Source organism: Otolemur garnettii, unplaced genomic scaffold (assembly GCF_000181295.1).
Source record: "Otolemur garnettii isolate 467f Iridium unplaced genomic scaffold, OtoGar3 scaffold00006, whole genome shotgun sequence".
Lineage (NCBI taxonomy): Eukaryota > Metazoa > Chordata > Mammalia > Primates > Galagidae > Otolemur > Otolemur garnettii.
The window spans coordinates 10,437,513-10,458,872 of record NW_003852401.1 but is presented as its reverse complement, the minus strand read 5'-3'; the positions used below and the strand labels follow the sequence as shown (position 1 = coordinate 10,458,872).

At 36.2% G+C, this 21,360-nt stretch overlaps 1 protein-coding gene across 2 annotated transcripts in view; it reads left to right on the top strand.

Moving 5' to 3' along the window:
• The window catches only part of CNTLN (centlein), a 319,321-nt gene that overhangs the window by 89,097 nt on the left and 208,864 nt on the right, over positions 1 to 21,360 (top strand). For both annotated transcript variants that reach the window (XM_003782868.2, XM_012813233.1), the window contains exons 4-5: positions 8,781 to 8,915; positions 9,535 to 9,714. In XM_003782868.2, coding sequence (XP_003782916.1) covers positions 8,781 to 8,915; positions 9,535 to 9,714 — 315 coding nt within the window. The remainder of the gene's footprint in view (positions 1 to 8,780; positions 8,916 to 9,534; positions 9,715 to 21,360) is intronic.

The following is a 21,360-nucleotide window of genomic DNA, read 5'->3' as shown; positions in this document are numbered from 1 at the left end:
TTTTTTTTTTTTTTTCCTTTCTTTACTAAATTCTTTTTCTGCTCTGCTTCCTTGGTAGAGATTTCATTATTTATCTTTTTGAGTAGACTCACATAGGTTATATACACATGTATAAAATATTAAATTACCTTAAGATAAATTGTTTTTTAGTACTTAAAATTTCTTAGCTTAAATCTTACACATTTTTGTGCTTTAATGGTTATAACTGTCTATGAGGTGTATTTTTAGTTAGGCTCAATAGAATATTTTATTAAATGTATATATTGTCTTGTGATGGTGTCATGGAAAATCAAAGTTACATATCTTGCCTTTAATTATTTTTGAATCCTTTTAAGGATTAGGGTGAGGATATATGTAAGATGTAAATAACTATATCTTCAATACTAGCTTATAGGCTCAATGAGAGTGATATCCATTTTTCTCTTACTGACCTTTTATACTCAGCACCTAATATTTATATTGCCTGGCTCATAACAGATGCTTTTTGAATATTGTTGAAAGTATGATTGAAATAGAATAAAAGCAGTGTATTATGGTGCAAGATGTTGCAAAGATTCAAAGGAAGGAGAGATTAAATTCAGTGAAAAGATCTTATTTTCAAATGGGTTTCAGTAGGAAGAGATTTATTGGGAGGATTTACAAGCATTCATAAAGGTATCATAAATAGTAGGAAAAATGCATGAAAACAGCAGTGTAGGGTAGTATGTTTGGGTAATATTGAAATGTATATAGTTTACTTCATAGGTAATATGTAAGACAATAGGTTAACATAAGACTTATTTTATGTTGGATGATCTATTAGGAGGTTATTTCATAGTCTTAAGTAGTGACATGAACCTGAATTATTAGGTTTACAGGGATTAAAGGTATGTAAATGGAACGGTAAATACGTGACAGTAACTTGAAAATGATTCTCAGGTTTTCTGTCTGGAGAAACCAGGAGAACAGTAACATTATTATCGGGAGGAAGGTTATTTTCAGGAAGTACAACTTGTTTTGAGGGTAAAGTTTTGAACTTTTTTAGTTTGTATTTTAGTTACTAATAGGAATTCCATTTAGAGATTTTTACCAAACTGTTAGAAGCATAGATCTGGCACTTGGGAGAGAGTTTTGACCTTGAGATATGGATATATAATGTAACAGAGAAAACTTTAAATGATGATAATTTTGAAAAAAGATTATTTTCTGATATTAATGGGCATGAGTGAGAGGAAGACAAATTTTAGTAAAAGAGATGATAAGACTTTAAATAAGGACAGAGAAGTTACAGTATATTGATTACTGTGGAGTGTTATGCTCCTGGGCTTCTGATCCCATAAGTTGTTATTCTCTGTATCCACCTGTCTCTTTATTTAGGGAATATTTGTTTGTCTGATGATCTCAGTTCTCTGATGATCTAAGAGGAGTTGTTGATTTTCAGTTTGTTCAGCTTTTTTCTTACTATGTGAGTGGATGGGACAACTTTTATGTTTCTTATGCTGGACTGGGAACTGGAAGTCTCTCCATTGAATTTTTTTTTTTTTTCATTTTCACTGAGTAATATTAAATAGCTCTTTATTTTCAAGATTTATAACTATGGAATAGAGCAACAAACTGTATAAAGTTACTGTAAAGTATCACACATATACACTGTTCTTTTTAGCTGTTACAGAAAAACTATTGTAATCTCTCAATAATATGTAGCTTAAAAAATAATAACTAGTTTAAAGAATTTCCATAAAACTTTTTGGGATAAGATTATGCTTTAGCCTTGCCACTGTTAGTTATAAAATAATATAATACATTTCTCTTCTAGTATTGCTCTTAAAAACATGAGTTCTGATAACCTAGTATATTGCATTTAATTACATGATGATTGCTCTTTTTTTTTAAATTGTTGGGGCCTCATTGAGGGTAAAAAGAACCAGGTTACACTGATTGAATTTGTTAGGTAAAGTCCCTTTTATAATTGTGACCCATCCCCAAGAGGTGTCACACCCTACCCCCATCCCCCTACTTCCCTCTCCCTGCACCCTCTTCCCTCCACCCCACACCATGTACTAGGTTATCAATTGTCCTTGTATCAGAATTGAGTACGTAGGGTTCTTGCTTCTCCATTCTTGTGATGCTTTACTGAAAATGATGTGTTCCATTCCATCCAGTTTAATACAAAAGATGTGAACTCTCCATCTTTTTAAATGGCTGAATAGTATTCCATGGTTTCATATACCACAACTTGTTAATCCATTCCTGGGTTGGTGGGCATTTAGGCTGTTTTCAGATTTTGGCAATTGTAAGTCTAGCTGCGATAAACAATCAAGTGCAAATGTCCTTATGATAAAATGATTTTATCATTTATGATAAGGATAATGGGTTTTGGTACTGCTTTTAATATCCTTTGGAGTTAATTTTGCACTCCTTTTGGTGAATGCTCTTGATATTCATTTTATTTTGTGAAAGTCCATTGCCTAGTTTTATCTTTCACATCATTGTGGAAGCTAGGTTTTGTCCTTTAGTTGCTGGGTGCTTTACAGGTGGTCCATTGTGATGGTCAGTGTGTAGAATAGGTTTGTGTTTTTTCTGTAGAGCTGGTCTTATTGTGGCAAACTTCCTTAATGTTTGCATATCAGTATAAGATTTGATTTCTCTATCAATTTTAAAGCTTAGCTTAATGTTTTGTTTCAAGTAGATTAAAGGTAGATGAGCATTGTCTTCTGGCTTGAAAAGTTTCATTTGAGAAGTCTGCTGTCACCCTGATGGATTTTCCCAAGTAGATCAATTGGCGCTTACTCCTTGGGGCTTGCAGAATCTTTGCTTTTGTCTTGACTTTGGACAGGTTCATCACAATGTGTCCTGGAGAAGCTCTATTTGAGTCGAGGTGACCTGGGGTCTGATATCCCTCTGAAAGGAGTGTGTCAGAATCTTTGGTGATATTTGGGACATTTTCATTTATAATATTCTCTAGTATGGCTCCCATTCTGCTGGGTTGTTCTTCTTCCCTTTCTGGAATACCTATGACTCGTATGTTTGAATGCTTCATGAAGTCCCATAATTCTGTCAGTGAGTGTTCTGCTTTCTCTCTCTTTTTTTTCTGACTCTTTAACTGAGTTAGTTCAAGAGCTTTGTCTTCTACCCCTGAGATTTTTCTGCATGGTCTAATCCGTTGTTGATACTTTGTACTGCATCTCTAAATTCCCTAATTGACTGCTTCAATTCCTTCAGCTCTGCTATATCCTTTCTGTATTCTTCATATCATTCATCTCTTATTTGATTCTGTTTTTGGAATTCCTTTTGGTTATTTTCCACTTTCTCAGCAATTTCCTTCATTGTTTTTATCATCCATATTTTAAATTCCCCTTCTGTCATTTCTAACATTTCTTCATAGGTAGACTCCTCTGCAGTATCTACCTTATGGTCCCTTGTGGGGGTTGCCCTGGTCTGGTTTTACATGGTGCCAGATTTTTCTATTGTTTCTTCCTCATGAGTGTTTTCTTCTTGCCTGTTTTCTTGCCCTACTTTTTCCTTTCACTTCCCCTTTCTCTTTAAGTAACCATGCCTCTGACCTAAGGTGTTGATTTGTCCTTTTAGTACAGGACTAAAAGGATGAGAATATTGAAGACCAAGAAGGGATAAAAGACAAAAGAAATAAAAAAAAAAGAAAGAAACTGGGGTGAGTAAAAGGGAAGATGGACCAAAAGAAGAGTGGCACAGAAAGAGAGAAACAGGAGTAATAGAGGTGTGCAGTAGGGTACTTTGACACACACCTAAAACCCCCCAACCTCTGGGAGTGCTGGGGTGGGTGTCCCTTGACATCTGCAGCTCTTTGCCAGCCTAAGCAGACACAGGACCCCACCTCCACCAAACAGAGAAGAAAAACAAAAATACTGCATATCAAACCAAAATTAACAAACATAAAACCTTACAGGGTAAAAAACAAATAATAGGAGCAGAAAAACTAGCAAAAATGAAGTTCTTATTATTAAAGAAGGCAACAATGAAAAATTATATGCATAAGAAAAATGAAGAAAAAAGAAAAAACAGCTCTGTGTATATATATGTATGTGTATGTATACATATGGTATGGTATATACAGAGAAAGCGAGAGAGAAAGAATATATATATATATATATATGGATAAGATGCTAATCACAATGTTGATATAGCTGCATAAGATGGAGACTGGAGGCTTCTGCTGACTTCTTTGCCCTCAAATCCTAGAGGGTTGAGAGCCTGAATCTCTCAGCCTGCCTTGACCTTTCCAAGGAAACTATGACCCTTGGCTAAGGAGAGGCTTTCCCAGGAAAGCATATGTTGTTGGGATCTCTCCCAAAGGGGCTGCCTGCTTATCAGGTACACCAAAGCTGGCCTCTCTGTATGCTCCTCTGTGCTGAGTGCTAAGCAACGAAAACTCCGGTTTTCCCTTGGTCTCAGTACTGGCCTCTGGGCACCATTCAAAGTCACTTGCTCATTGGCTCAAGATCTCCCAAGGTAACTCAACTGAGTGTGCAAGTCAAAAAAAAAAAAAAAAGCTCACAGGGAAGGCCTCTCTCTCTGTAAACTTGCTGCTCCTGTAGCTGCAGCTGCCACATCCACCATGGCCTCATACAGAATGCAACCACGTGCCACCTCTTTACTGCTTTCATCCTCCTCCTCCTTGGGTCCAGAAGTCTCCCACTGCCTTCTTGCCTCCCCAAAGGGATGTTTCTGGGCAAAATCCACAGGCCAGAGGTGCCTGGAGTCTTCTCTCCCAGTCTTACTGCTCCCGGTTGCAAACAAGCTGCTTCTCAGCCACCATCTTGCTCCGTCCTGATGACTGCTCTTTAACATTATAATTCCCTTTTGGTTCTCAGTTTGAAATAATTCTCTGATTCCTTCTCCTTTCTCCATTTATCATTGTTTTAATTGTTGTGATTGCATTACTGCTTTTTTTTAGTTAAAGCTTTCATGTCTATTTTCAAAGTAGGTCACTATAGATAATAAATTAACTATGTTCAAGTATTGCCTGGTAGTGTTTAGGTCTTATACAGCCACTCCTGTTTTTTTCCCCTGCTTCATACTTACTGTTATTCTCTTCTTAGTTTATAGAATTCTCTTGACCATGATTTGAATTATTCATTTTATGGCTTATCCATAATAAATTATTTGTTCCAGACATACTTTCTCTTGTCACCTCTTATGCTTTATGGTTTCTCTGAGTTCCCTTTGCTATTTTAATATCAACTAAAGCCAGATCATTAAGGATGTACCCTACTCTGTTCAAAAGGCTTATTGAAAAAGATTCATAAAGCTAAATTTTAAAGTGAACTTTAACTGTATATACCTGTGCTTTTATTTTTTAATGTAGATTTTTGAGAGCATAAGGAAAATATGTGGAATTATATAAACTTTTACAAATTTTTGAGAATTTAATTTCTTAATTCTCTTGGGAGTATATCTTCATCTTATTTAATTATTGCAAAATATAATATCAAACTATATTATGTAATATAATGAACTGATTTGATAATAGTCATAGTTTTGGTTAACCAACTTACTATCTTTTTTTTTTTTTGAGACAGAGTTTCACTATGTTGCCCTCCGTAGAGTGCTGTGATGTTACAGCTCACAGCAACCTCAAACTCTTGGGCTGAAGCAATTCTTTTGCCTCAGCCTCCCGAGTAAGTGGGACTACAGGCACCCACCACAATGCCTCGCTATTTTTTGGTTGCAGTAGTCATTGTTATTTAGCAGGCCCAGGCTGGGCTTAAACTCACCAGCCTTCATGTATGTGGCTGGCGCCCTACTCACTGAGCTACAGGCACTGAGCCCCAACTTATTATCTTATTATACTTCTTTATTTACAAATTGTATGTATTTTTTTCCTTGTGAATTACTAAGTTCACTGAAATGCCAAATTTGAAATATTAAATATATCTCATAAAAGGTCTTGCTATTGATGTCATTTATATTATCAGTGTCTGTTAAGTTTACCACACTATTTTTAATTGGAAAACCTTTCTAAAACTTAATATGATCCCCATACTGAAAGAAGTACATTTTGTTTCATAAACCAACATACACACAAAATAGAAGTTTCATATAGTAATAGCTATCCTTAGTATGTATAGTTAAGGTAAACATATATCAGTGTTTATATCAAATGTGAATGTAATAATATTAAAGTAAAAACCCCAAAAAGCATGAAAATATTTAGGAAATATTTTAATTTATGAAGTATGTCTGCTTATTTCATAAGTTTATTCTTATAGGCATTGTTTATACTAAGTGTGTATACTTATTACTTTTATATTTTCTATTTTGTTTAAATGTTTAAAAATGCTGATAGTGGTTACTAAATTGATTTAATGACTCCATTACTTGATTGCAAACTGTAGTTTAAAAAATACTGCTTGGGAGAAATTCTTGTGCATGCAAATCTGGAGGCATGCTTAAGAGTGTTCACAGCAGCATTGTTTGTATGCCCCTTTCCCTTAAATGGGAATAGCTGAAATATTTACTGATGAGAGATGGATAAATATGCAGATGATAGCATTATTTATATAATGGGGTATTACTGTACATCAAGGTTATTTAATTGTAGCTATGTTCATTCTTATAGATCAATTGAGGAATACATATTGAGCAAAAATAGTAAGCCATGTAATTCATATGTATGGTTTGATTTGATGTATTAATATAAGTTCCAAAAAATAAGTTACACTATACAGTATATCAGATAAGTGTGTGTGTGTGTGTGTGTGTGTAGGTGTTTCTGTATCTGTCTTCAAACTAGAAAGAAAAGTGAGAGAAAAGAAAGAAGAAAGAATCACAGTTTCAGGATAGTGGTTACCCTTGAAGGGAATAGGAGGTTAAGCGGACATTCAGGGGACTACAAAGTTAACAGTGAAATTATGTTTCTTGGCTGAATGATGGTGGGTATAGGGTCTACTTCTTTTATTCTTTACGCACTTATCACAATTGACTTTTGTATGTATTCGGTGTCGAAAGTATTTTTAAATAGAAGTAGTATGAAATCAACAATTAACATTACAACTTAAAAAAATTAGAATATAGGAATATTTTCACTTTATTCCTAAAACTTAATCTACTTTTCATTTTATACTGAATCTTACCCTAATGTTCACTTAACCTGAAGTCCTTTAGAGAGGGTTTGGTAGAGAGTAAATATGATAATAGTACAAAGTAAATTGATATTTAGAGATCAGCCTCAATGATAGATCAGAGATGGAATAGAAGTTTGCTGAACATATTACTTTAAAAATATATGTTTCTATTGTAACTGGAATTTCTCTGCTGGGTTCTTGGTCTTGGAAATTTGAAAAGTGAATTCACAGGCCACCACGACTAAGTGAAAGCATAGATTTTATTAGCGATAAGAGAAAGGAAATAGCCTGTAGTCTCAGCTACTTGGGAGGCTGAAGCAAGAGAATCGCCTAAACCTAAGAGCTGGAGGTTGCTGTGAGCTGTGACGCTACAGCACTCTACCGAGGGCAATAGAGTGAGACTCTGTCTCTGAAAAAAACAAAAAAGAGAGAAAGGAAATAGCAAAGCCTTCTGGTACCACGGAGGAAGATCCTGAGTGGGTAGCCCAGGATTCAGACCTCTGATGCATATGCAGCTTTTCCTACCTTACAGGCAGAGGAGTCTGGGGAGATCAAATGTATGTCTAAAATATATCACAAGCATTTGGTGCCAGAGGCTGTGAGCAGAAAAGTTAATATTAAAACTGCCATCATGTAGGAATGTGGTCAGTTTTCGGGCATTTACCCCTTCCCTGGGAGTGGTGGTATACATGGTAATCAAACTGGTTTATGGACCTGCTCAAGCCCAGAAAATGGAGTCTGTGTTCAGGCCTAAGTGAAGGGTATTTGCATCATTATCTTGATGTTTTTTTGGTTGAGAGATAAATGGTGCTCTTGAATCTGACTTGTAGGCTTCAAATAATTGGATAGTATATACTTAATAAATATTCGTTGAGAGAATGGCTGAGTTGACAAAAGTTGAAGTTTTGGAAAGAGATAGTATCAGGATATGGATTTCAATTTTAGCAAGTTAGTTTGAAGTAGCAGCAGATTATCAGAGTGGAGATGTTATATAGAAAGTTGAAAATATGAGATTTGTTATTGAGAAAATGAGGGCTGCATTATGGATTGGATAGTTTTCAGACAGGGGAAGACTAGAAGCTGAGAGAGGGTGAATTTTCTTAGAGAAAAAGCTATAAAGAGAAAAGAGGGAAATTTAAGGATGAGTCATGGGTATGTTTACCAAATAGGTTTCATTTAGATATCTATAGTAGTTGAACATTCAGTTAAAAGTTATGGCAGTCATATTATTGTTAATATTCTGTTTACAGAGCAAGATATTTTTAGTACCAAATATCTTGCCATTTTATTTTTTTAAAGATTTATGCTTCAAAAATCATTGTTGCTTTTCAAAGAATTGTTTCTTCCAGATGACATTCAAATTGTAATCTTATTTAAAGCTATAAATGGATTTTTAATTAGAATATTTTGTAAAATCTTGTTTTTTTTCTTTATATATGTGAATGCTGAAAGTTTAATTCTGAGTATAGCTTAATATTTGGTGTCCAATTTTTGTATGTTCATCATAAATAGGCATTATACTTGTATATTTTGGTTGAAAATCCATAAGCATGTCATATAAAAATGAGAATTATGATGATAGACATTATGTGAAAGCTACTTAATCCTAATATTAGTAACCATAATCTAAAACCTTTAAAATAAAATATTTTTTCTCAAGAATAAAAGCTTACCAATAATTTAAATTTTTTTTTGCAGAGAGAATCATTACTAAAACAGGAAATAAATGACCTTGTAAAACGGAAGATTGCAGTAGATGAAGAAAATGCTTTTTTCAGGAAAGAATTCAGTGACTTGGAGAAGAAATTTAAAGATAAAAGTCAAGAAGTTAAGGTATGTTGACTTATATATAGTTTTGTAAGACTGTTGCTTTGAAGTCCTGCTTTAAGCTTTGTGAGCCTTTGTGGCACAGGAAGTGACAGGCTTGGAGGAAAAATTGCCTTAGGCCCTGCTATACCATACAGTTTTTTCACATGCAGAAACTCTGATAAAGATGCTTTAAAGCTAGAACTCCAAGCTTTATAACTTTCAGATTAATAGTTAATGATGGAAATGGAGCTAAGAAAGTAGGAGTGTGAATATGTGGCTTCTTGTAATTAGATTCTGATGGGACTGGCATTATTAATTGATAATACCCAGGTCTGGGAGGATATGTCTGTGTGGGTCTCAAAAATAGCTGGGGACAGCATCAAAGGCAGCTTGATCAATTAATGGGCTCTTTGCAAATGTGTACTCATCAAAGCTGTCATCCAGTGAAAAAATATGACCCATCCACCTGCATGAAAAGAGGCCAATAAAAGTACACAGGTGACCTTGGCTATCAAATATAGAAGAAGCTGCTGTGAGGGTAAAACTGCACAGTTTATATTTGCTGATTAGTTCTCACATTTTTTTTTCATGTTTTGGTGGGTTTTTTTGTTTGTTTATTGGCCCTTATGGTACTGTTCTACAGGACACTAAGGAGTGTGTACAGAATAAAGAAGAGCAAAACAGACTAGTTATAAAAAGTCTGAAGGAGGAAAATGAGAAATTAAGTACCCGCTGCACAGACTTGCTAAATGACCTGGAGAAACTGAGGAAGCAAGAAGTACATTGGAGAAAAGAAAAATATAGCATTGATGCAAAAATAAAGGTATACAACGAGAATGGAATCCACACTGCTTTTTTGGATCTAACTTCTTATAGGAAATTTAAAACATGTTATTTTCTTTAAATAACAACTTATATATTCAAATCCACCAGTGGGGACTAGCATTAATTTATATTCTTTCACTTAAGACCCACAGCTTTTTAAAAATTGATGTTGCAAAGCAGGAAACTGACTTCAAATAGTTATCCTAAAATGTAATCATTAAAAAATAAAGGCAATTGCATTTTGAAATAAAATGTGTTTTGAAAAAACATATTTAGAATCACGGGTTTTGACTTTTTTTAAATTAAGGTTTAAATTTATAATTATAGCTAGAATTCATTTCATTGCAATATAGTATTGACTTTATTCCCAGGTCCTTTAAAAAATAAAGTGTAAAAAATATTGAAAATACTCTTGGTTCTCAGATGATGCTTTCTTTGGCTTCAAAGGGCCTTATTCATAATAAAATTTTATTTTTATAGAAGGTAAAAGTTACAATAAATTGTAATAATATTCCTACATCTTTTTTTAAAGGCTAGTCAAATGAAACCATGGGTTTTTCTATCCTTTTTGATTAGCATTTTTCCAAAATAATCCTTTTTTTGTGGCATTCTCTTTGTCTTATGAGGGGTATTGCTCATTTATTTTCCCACCAAATGTTGGGTTTCTTTCTTACCATAAAATTTGTTGAAAAGGCCAGAAACAAATGGTAGTAGTGGTAAATATATGCATGCACTTTAAAAAATATGTAAATACATGGTTATGTACAGCTATTTGACACATATAAACAGTTGGCCTTTAGTATCCATAGGTTTTGCTTTGGTAAATTCAGCCAAAATGGGCCAAAAGCATTTGGAAAAAAAATAATAAAAAATAACATGTAATAATAAATAAAAATAAAATGTAATAATAAAAATTAATACAAATAAAAATATTATATTACAACTACTTACATTGTATTAGGTATTATAAGTCATCTAGAGGTGGTTTAAAGTATATGGGTAAGTTCTACATAGATACTCTGGCATTTCCATAAGGGACTTGAGTGTCTGTGAATTTAGGTATCTGCAAAGGGTCCTGGAACCAATCCTCTTTGGATACTGAGGGACTACTGTAGTATATGTGGATGTGTGTGTGTAAATATTTAAGGTGGAGAGAGGATATGTCTTTTTGATTGTGTAAATCAATCTGTTTCAGATATTTCAGGCAGAATCTTAATTCTATTAGTTCATAATCTGAGAATGACTGAGCCTGAGCCAGAGCCATTGAGATAAATAAATTTTGGTGTATTTGTTTGCTTAATTTTTTTTAAATCAGTTTCTACTTCTTTATATCCTTCAAATAGTTTGGAAGTATGATAAGGGTAAGTGATACTTCCTTATGTTAATTTATAGCTACATGAGTATTTGGTGATAATTTTTATTTTCTTATTCATATAATTCAAATAATCAGTTCTGTGATATCCTATGACTTTTTACTTATGTGACTTTATTAAGGTGTTTTGTCTTTTTCTTATTTATTCATAAGCATTTTTTATTTTGGATACTAATGCTTTATTTTATATATTACAAATATGCCTCCTGTTTTTGAACCTTACATAAGGTGAATTAAACTTTCAAAAGTTTGTGAGTTTGTGTAAAATCAATTTATTTTTTTTCTTGAATGTTTTTACTTTTGGAGTTATATATGACAAAGTGTTCTCTACCTCAGAGTCTTAATTAAGACTTCATTTTTGGGTATGATGTTCCATGTCACTTACTCAATAGTTTACTGATTTGTGATGTAATCTCACATCTCCAAATTTCCTCATGTATGTGGGATATTCCTTGTGTGTGTTCCACATCACTTATTCAATAATTCACTGATTTGTGGTTCAATCTCACATCTCTGAATTTCCTATTGTTTTCATGGTTTTAGGTATTTTGGTTATATAATTTGACTCACTGTTTGGGAGAGAGGTCTATTTTTCTTTTGTTCTTTTTTTTTAAGAGATAGGATTTCTCTGTTTTGCTCAGGCTAGAGTACAATGGTGCAGTCATAGCTCACTGCAGCCTCAAACCCCTGAAATCAAGTGGTCTTCTCATCTTCACCTCCCGAGTAGCTAGAACTATAGGTATATACCACCATGCCTAAGTTTTAAATTTTTATTTTTTTGTGGAGACAGGTTCTCATATTGATAGAGTTGGTCTTAAATTCCTGGCCTCGAGAGATCCTCCTACCTTGCCCTCCCAAAGTGCATGGACTATATAGGCAATGCCTACTGTGCCTGAGTGGAAGCCTACTTTTTTATTCATTTCTTTGTAAGTTGTAAGCCCTGTTTCTCTTCATTAGGTTAGAATACTAAGAATCATTTTTATTAGTTTTAGTGAAAATGTTAGCAGATGAGAGGCATACTGAATTATGAATTAATTTTGAGGGAATTGTGATTCTACTATCTATGAATCTATAATAGGTGTTTATAACTTCTTGTAAAATGGCTTTGCCCACTTTTACTAGATTTATTCCTAATTACTGTTACTGTAAATAGCATTATAGTAAGTAATGCACTTTCTATTATATTTTAAAATTGATTATTTCTGAAATACAGGAATGTTATTGATTTGTTTTTAGCTTCTGTACAAGTTTTTTCCAACTACTTTATTAGTTCTAACATGTTGTATGTCCTTTTTTTTCTTTTTTTTGAGACAAGAGTCTCACTGTGTCACCCTTAGTAAAGACTGTCGTGGTGTCATAGCTCACAGCAACCTCAAACTCTTGGGCTTAAGCAATTCTCTTGCCTTAACTTCCCAAGTAGCTGGGACTATAGAAGCACACCACAATGCCCGGCTATTTTTTTTGTAGTTGTCATTGTATTTAGCTGGCCTACGCTGGGTTTGAAGCCTCTACCCTTGGTGTATGTGACTGGTGCCGTAACCATTGTGCTATGGCTGCCGAGCCTGTACAGACTTTTTGATTTTTTCTAAGTTGTACAATTACATTGTCTTGTCAGTAAGAAAACTTTGCATCCTTTCTTTGTAGTAAGAAGGCATTATTAGAAGAAATAGAACTCACATGCTATACACTTAATCTATTTGAAATATAAAATTCACTAGTTTTTAAATTATGCACAAAATTGTAAAATCATCGCCACAATCAAGTTCAGAACATTTTCTTCACCCCCAAAAGAAAGCCTGTATCTTTTAATCTGTGTTTTATTGCAGGGATGTCAGCTATGAAACTTGCTGTGTATGAAGAAAAGGTATTACTTTTTTCTCCCCACATCTACATATATTTTAGGTATATACCTAGGAGTGAAATTATTAGCTCATATAGTAACTTTGTTTTTACGCTTTTGTGGAACTGTAAACCTGTTTTCCAAAGTAGATACAACATAACCATTTTATGTTCTGAACAGCCATGTATAGGGATTCGATTTCTTCATTCTTAGTCAACACTTGTTATTCTCTCCTTTTTTTCCTTATAGCTGCCCTCATGGATATGAAGTGATTCGCATATTGTAGTTTTCATTTGCATTTTCTTTCTTTTTTTTTGAGGCAGAGTCTCAACCTGTTGCCCCAGGTAGAGTTCCATGGTGTCACAGCTCACAGCAAACTCCTAGACTCAAGCTATTCTCTTGCCTCAGCCTCCCAAGTAGATGGGACTACAGGCACCTTCCACAATGCCCAGCTATATTTTTTTGTTGTTCTTGCAGTTGTCTTTGTTGTTTTAGTTGACCTGGGCTGGGTTCAAACCCACCAGCCCTGGTATATGTGGCTGGCGCCCTACCAACTGACCTACAGGTGCCGCCTGATTTGCATTTTCTTTATGGTTAATGATGTTGAGCATCTTTTCATGTATTATTGGCTATTTATATGCCTTTCTGCAATGTCTATCCAAACCCTTTTCATTTATGGATACTGGATAAAAGTTCTTTATCAATTATATAAATTAAAAATGTTTTCTCCAATTCTGTGTGTTATTTTTTACTTTCTTGATTTTTCTAACTTGCTCTATCACCCAGGCTAGAGTGCTGTGGCTCAGTCATAACTCACTGTAACACTGGACTGCTGAGCTTAACTGATCCTCTTGCCTCAGGCATCTAAGTAGCCAGGAGTATAGGTAGTTGCTACTCATTGCACCAGGCCTTGCCGGTGTTCTTTAAAACACAAAAGTTTTTCTTTTTTTCTTACGGTGTTCTTTAAAACACAAAAGTTTTTCTTTTTTTCTTTCTTTTTTTGAGACAGAGTCTCATTTCGTGACCTCTGATAGAGTGCTCTGGCATTGTAGCTCACAGAAACTTCAAATCTTAGGCTCAAGTGATTCTCTTGGCTCAGCTTCCAAGTAGTTGGGGACTACAGGCACCCACCACAATGCCCAGCTATTTTTAGAGATGAGATCTCACTTTTGCTCAGGCCGACCCATGAGCTTAGGCAAATCCACCTACCTCAGCCTTCCAGAGTACAAGGATTATAGGTGTGAGCCACTGTGCCTGGCCCAAAAGTTTTTCATTTTGATGAACCTATTTATCAGAGGTTATTTTTTTTTGGCATTGCTTGTGCTTTTGGTGTCAGACTTAAGAAATCATTGCCTAACTAAAGGTTATAAATATTGGCAACTATGTTTCTTTCTAAAAGTTTTATTTTGTGTCTTAGGTTCTTTTATTTATTTTGAGTCAGCTTTTGAATATGGCGTGAAATATGTATGTACCTTCATTCTTTTGTGTTACTCAGTTGTTACAGTACTGTGTCTTGAAAAGATGATTCTTTTCCTCACTGCATTATCTTTTCATTTTTATTGAGTATCAATAAAAATAAGGTTTAGAGGTGGTGCCTGTGGCTCAAGGAGTAGGGTGCCAGCCCCATATACCGGGGGTGGCAGGTTCAAGTGAGGCCCCAGCCAAAACTGCAAAAAAAAAAAAAAAAAAAAGAGAGGGGACTTAGAACCAAGTTCTGTTCCTTTGATCTGTGTAGATCTATCCTTGTGCCTGTCTTTATTGCTGCAGACTTGTAGCAAGTTTTCAAATGGAATGTGTGTCCTCCAAATTTATTTTTCTTTTTCAAAATTGGTTATTCTTTTTGAGTTCTCAAAGTACAAAGTTAGGTTATTAATTTGAGATACTTTTTTTTTTAAATGCAGGCAATAATAGTCTCTTCATGTTTCAAATCAGACTTTCTGTTTTTGCAAAAAAAATCCAGCTGAGAAATTTTTTTTATTTTTTTTGAGATAGAATCTAACTTTGTCACTCTCAGTAGAACGCCATGGCATCATAGTACACAGCAATCTCAAACTCCTAGCTCAAGTGATTCTCTTGCTTCAGCCTCCTGAGTAGCTAGGACTACAGGCACCTGCCACAACACCTGGCTTATTTTTGTTTTTTAGAGATGGGGTCTAGCTCTTGCTCAGGCTGGTCTTGAACCCATGAGCTCAGGCAGTTCACCTGCCTCGGCCTCCCAGAGTGCTAGGATTACAGGCGTTAGCCATTGTACCCAGCCCCCAGCTGAAATTTTGATAGAGATTGCATTGAATCACTAGATCAATCTGGGGGGTATTACCATCTGAGTAAGTGTTCTGATACATCAACATGTTATTTCTTTCACTTATTTAGGTTATCTTTATTATTTTTTTTCAGTTTCATAGTTTTCAGAGTTAAAGTTTGCACTTTTTGGGGTACTTTTATTCATGAAATTTTATTCTTTTTCAATCATAATTGTTTCTTAAGTTTTATTTCAGATCTCCCATTCCTAGAATTTAAGATTGTGCATAGATACACAATTAATCTTTGTATATTGATCATGGATACTACAAGTTTTTTGAAGAGGTTTAGTAACTCTGTTAGTTTTTTAGTAAATTGCTTAGGATTTTCTGCATATTATATGCGTCTGCAAGTAGAAATGATTTTACTTCTTCCTCTCCAATCTATATGCTTTTTATTTAATTAGTTTATGTTGCCCTGGTTAGAACTACTGGTACAATGTTGAATAGAAAAGGACAGGGTAGATAGTGTGTCTTGTTTCTGATTTTAAGGGGAAAGGATTCACTCTTTCATCCTCAAGTATGATATTAGCTATGAGTTTGTTTTGTTGAGGTTACTTTACTAAATAGAGGAAGTTTCCTTCTATATCCCTACTTTGTGAGTTTTTTAATTATGAAGGGGATATTGAATTTTGGCATGCTTTTTCTTGCACCTATTGAAATGATCATGAGGTTTCTGTCTTTCATTCTATTGATACAGTGTTACATTGATTTTTGGATGTTAAATCAAACTTACATTATTGGGGTATGTGTGTCTTTTTTCTAGCTTTGGTATCAGAATAAGGCTGTCCTTACAAAAAGAGTTAGGGATTTTTTCACCTCTTCTAGCTTTTAAAAGATACAGTGGCATCATCGTAGCTCACTGAAACTTCAGACTCCTAGCTCAAGTGATTATCCTGCTTCAGTTTCCTGTGTAGCTGAGAGTACAGGCACATGCCACTAGGTTCAGCTAATTTTTCTATTTTTTTTGTAGAGGCGGGGTCTCTCTCTTGCTCAGCCTGATCTTGAATTCGTGGCCTTAGTCAGTCCTCACACTGCTGCCTGTTAGAGTGCTGGGATTACAGGCACAGGGTCACGGTGCCCAGCCAGAAATCTTTATTTCTTCATATGGTTTGGAGTAACTGTCTTGCATATTTTTGTTTCAATCTGAAGGACTCCTTTTAGCATATCAAGTAGGGCAGCTCTAGTGATAATGAATTCCCTCAGCTTTTGTTTATACGTGGCTATCTATATATTTTTTCTAATTTTCTAAGGAGAATTTTGCTGGGTATAAAATTAAAAGTTGATAGTATTTTTTTCCTCTATCAGTATATTAAATATGTCATCCCATGTGACATATTTGGGTTTTATGTCTTCTGATGAGAAACCAACTTTTAGTTGCATTAAGGATCTAATGTATGTGAAAAATGAACTTCTCTCTTGCTGCTTTTACTATTTTCTCTTTGGTTTTGTCTGAATTTCATGAATTTTATTTAATTTATTGCAACATGGGTCTTTGTTTGGAATTTACAGTTGAAGTTTTTGGATGTGTAGATTCATGTGTGTCATCAAATTTGGGAATATTTTGGCCATCATTTCTTCAAATAATTAAACAGGTGTCCTCAAACTATGGCCCGCAGGCCACATGCAGCCTGCCTAGGACATTTATCTGGCCTACCAGGTATTTTGCCACCACTGCCTGTCCTGCTTAGCAGCCGACTCGTCCCGGGGCCCTCAGTCTGGCCCTCCATTGGTCTGAGGAACAGTTAACTGGCCCCTTGTTTAAAAAGTTTGAGGACCCCTGAATTAATATATCTGCCCTTTCATTGTTGTTTCTTCTCTTACTGGTAACCACATAATTTCCATGTTAGTCTGCTTAATGGTATGCCATGGTTACTTTTATTTATTATTTTATTTTATGATGAGGTCTCTTGCCTAGGCTGAAGTACAGTGGTATGATCATAGTCACCATAACTTTGAGCTCCTGGCTTCATGCAAGCCTCCCTCTTCAGACTCCTGAGTAGCTGAAACAACAGATCTGTACCACCACATCCAGCTAATTTTTTAAAATTATTTGTGTAGAAATGGGATCTTACTATATATCTCCCAGGCTGGTCTCAAACTGACCTCAGGCAATTCTACTGCCTTGGCCTCCCAAACTGCTGAGATTAAAGGCATGAGCACTGTACCTGACCCCTTTTATTCCCACATAATATTCTTCTTTGTCTCTTATAACAGTTTTTGATTTAACGTCTGTTTTTGTTTGAGGATATCATTTTTTATTTGAAAATACTAAAGAGGTATTTTATGTGCATTATATGAATATTTTGTATAATGCTTAAGTCAGGGCTTTTGGTGTCAGGGCTCATTCATATAGTGGTGTTTATTGTACCCAGTAGTTAAGTTTTAAACCACTTGATCATGGTGGATTATTTTTTAAGGTTTTGTAGAATTTGGTTTTCTAGTATCTTATAGATGACTTTTCCATCTATGTTCATATGGGATACTGGTCTGTAGTTTTCTTCTTTCGTTGTGTTCTTTCTTGAATTTGGGATCAGGGTGATACTGGCTTCATAGAATGAATTAAGGAGGATTCCTTCCTCATTGACAGAGAATTTGTTTTTGTAGGTTTAGGTAATAGTTCTTTGTGAGTCTGGTAGTATTCATCTGTGAATCCAACTGGTATAAGGCTTTTTTTGTTGTTGTTGGGAATTATTAACTGTTTTAATCTTGCTGCTCATTACTGGTGTGTTCAGGGTTTCTGCTTCTTCCTGATTGAAGATTGGGAGGTTGTGTGCTTCTGTGAATTTGCCCACTTCTTCCATGTTTAGTAGTTTGTGTAGGCAGGCATGTGTGTCCAACTCGTGACTCAGAGGCCTCTTGCACAGTATTTGAGGACTTTTTTGCTTATCTGTGGTGTTGGATGTTATGATGAAAAGTATTCTTAGACCTTTTCTTTTATTCATTAGCTTTTGTTACTGTTTGTGTATTTAATGTGTTGCTCAAGATAACTCTCTTCCAATGTGAAGTAGAAAAGAAAAACAGGTTAGAGCCCCCTGAAGAAATACAAATGACATTTTATATTTCTGTGGTATCAGTTGCAATGCTTCCTTTTTAATTTCTGATTGAGATTATTTGAGTCCTTTCTATTCTATTTCTGTTTAATCTGGCATATTGATTTTGTTTATCTTTCAAAAACCAACTTTGGTTTCATTAATCCTTTTTATTTTTTGTTTGCTTTATTTGTTTATTTACATTTCATTTAGTTCTGCTCTGAGGTTTGCTATTTTTGTTCCTCTGCTTGCTTTAGATTTGGTTCATGTTTTCCTAGTTGCTTGAGATGTGACATTAGCTTGTTATATTTGTAATATTTCTGTCTTTTTAATGTGGGGATGTAAGGCGATGAATTTACCTTTTAGGGCTGCCTTTCCTGTATCCCTTAGATTTTCGAAATCTTTTGTCCTCTTTGTCAGTTAGTTCAAAAATCTTTTTATTTCCTTCATAATTTTATATTTGACGTAAGGATCATTAGCAACAGGTTTTTTAATTTCCATGCCTTTGCATATATTTGCATGATTCTCTTGGAATTGATTTCTAATTTTATTTCACTGGTTTGAGAAGATACATATATAATTTAAATTTGTTTTTGAATTTGTTTAGACTTGTTCTCTGGCTTGAGATATGATCAGTCTTGGAAGATATCCTAAGGGCTAATGAAAAAAATGTATATTCAGTAGTTTGGGGGTAGAATGTCTGTTGTTTTAGTCCTAGTTAGGTCCAGTGTTTTATTTGTGGATACTGTGCTGGGGTCTAGGTTCTGGCTGGGTGCCTTAGTTATAGATATCCTTAGTGTGGTTGTTTTCTCAATTGTTGGTAATTTGTAGGCTTTACTGGTGGTGTACTATATGCATGGACAGATACCCTGTCTTTGTTGACAAGGAAAGATTGAGATCTTTGAAATCCTTTCTCTTTCCTTGGCCTTGTGGTCTTCTTAACAGTGTGGATTTTATTAGAGTGCCCAGTTACAACTCTGAAACAGTAGGTCATGCTTATGGGTAAAAGTCAGCTATGCCATGTGTGATTGAGTCATATATGCTGTTATGGGCTGTACAGATTGTCCTCCCTGCCAATAGGTGGCAAATTCAGGAAAGACCCACCTGTAGTATTGTTTTGGGGACCTGTAACTAGTTCTAGTCCATCAAAAGAAGTAATCAAATGTCCCTGGCTGTGGGTAGGGTATTGGCATTCCCAGGGGAGTTTTTATTGTCCTCCATAGCAGAGGTTTGTAGAGGACTAAGGGTGGAGCAGGGTCAGACAAGCCTGCCTCCAGGGTCCACAAAGACAGACATAAAAGCTGTCTTGGCTGGAGGTCCAGGACCTGCTCTCAAGTTGCTGCAGAAAGCCACTGAGGAAGGGTAAAGTGGCCCTGCCAAGCCAGAAAGGCTACTTGTCAGGTAGGAGCCATCTGAGGTTCACAGACTGGCTGTTGGGTGTGGGTTTCACTCTTCCTCCTCCTGTATCCGAAGGTCTCCTTCTGGCATCTGGTTTCAAGCTGCAGTCCAAAGCAGCTGAACTTATCAGCAGTGATGCCACAGGTTGGAAGCTTGCCTGCCTAGGATCCTATCCTGGACTGAAAGTGCAGCTTTTCTGTTGGGGGAAGGATTCTCTACTATGGTGCTGCAGCTTAGACCCTCATTGCACTCTCCTTTCAGTTTTGCTTTTGTGGACTCTTTTGCCTCCCAAGATTATTCACAAATTTCTCCTCCATGCCCCCGAGCAACAGTATTGACTCCTGGTGTAGAGGATCTGACTTGCAGGCCTGTGTCCTGGTCCTCTAAGTTCAGTCCTTGACCATACCAGGGAGAAGCATGCTGGTTCTGAGTTGCCCATGGAATGTTCAAGCAGGTTTAATATCCTCTCTCTTTGAAGTATTCCCTGCTCTTCTGGAGCAGCTGGGCAAGTGGTACCTGGGAAGGCTGGCAGGCAGGGAGCTTAGAGTCAGTTCTAGCACCCATGGGTCCACCGCTGGTTTTTAAGATGAAAGGTGTGAGCCCTACTCTCTGTGGGAGCCTCAGTGTTTAGTGGACACACTAACACAGGAGAAGCAGTTGTTCCTGGGAACCCTGGGTCAATTGTCCCTTGCGGTAACCTGTGCTACTCAGCAGCAGTGGGCAGGGTATGAGGGGGAGGAAAGAGTCTTAATGGAGGAGAGATGGCAGCCTGCCTGTAATGTTCAAGTTCCAGGATCACACAGATCCCCCAGGCCCCAGTGGTCCATATGGCTACTACAGTCTGGGCCAGAATCAGGAAATGTTTATGTGGGGACCAGGGACACGAAATTCCAAGGACTGGAGCTCCCTTGGGAGGATAGAGGCACACACTGGGTGGAGAAGCACCTGGCGTCCCAGCTCAGGTCTGTGGTAACAGGGAGTGACCTTGATGGGGCTGGTATCCCACTGCTCTGTCTCCAAGAAGCTCCCTCTTCATTGGTAGCAGCAGCTTTGGGGTTTATAATGGTAGAAAAGCTCTTTAGCAGCTTTGGAGGGCTGCTTATTATTTACTAGTGTGATGCCCTACTCCATCCATTTTGAGCAGTAAACCAGACTTACTCCATTTTGTTAAGAGCTTGCCCCCCCACCCCCCGCACCTTTTTGTAACCAAAATAGCCCTGTGAGCAAGCAGCGACCCTGCAAAAACAGGAGGGAAATTTAGCTGAGAGCTGCTGAATCCTGTGATAACCGAAAAAATCTTGTGGAAACCACAATACTGTCACAACTCTGTCTGGTCTGTCTGTGTGTAGTTTTTAGACCCTCTGTAAGACCGCTCCCCATAGCTCTAACCTTGCAGATATTAGCTTCTGTAAAATTCTGCTTACACTAGGGTTTTCTATCCCCTGCTTGAAGTGCCATATAAAAACTTTGCACCCCCGCTTGAAGGGGGTCAAGAAATTTTGTGGTGTGAGCCTGCTCTTGACTGGCTGGCCCAATAGAGGACCCTTGCTTAACTTGAAATCAGTGTGCTGGCATTTCTCTATAATTCCACTCACGGCAGCTACAACACTAGAAGCATGAAGAGGAGAGAAACAAAACCTCCACCTACCCTTGCTACAGGACTCTAAATTTTTTGTATTTGTTCTCTGTTGATACCTTGTTCTTT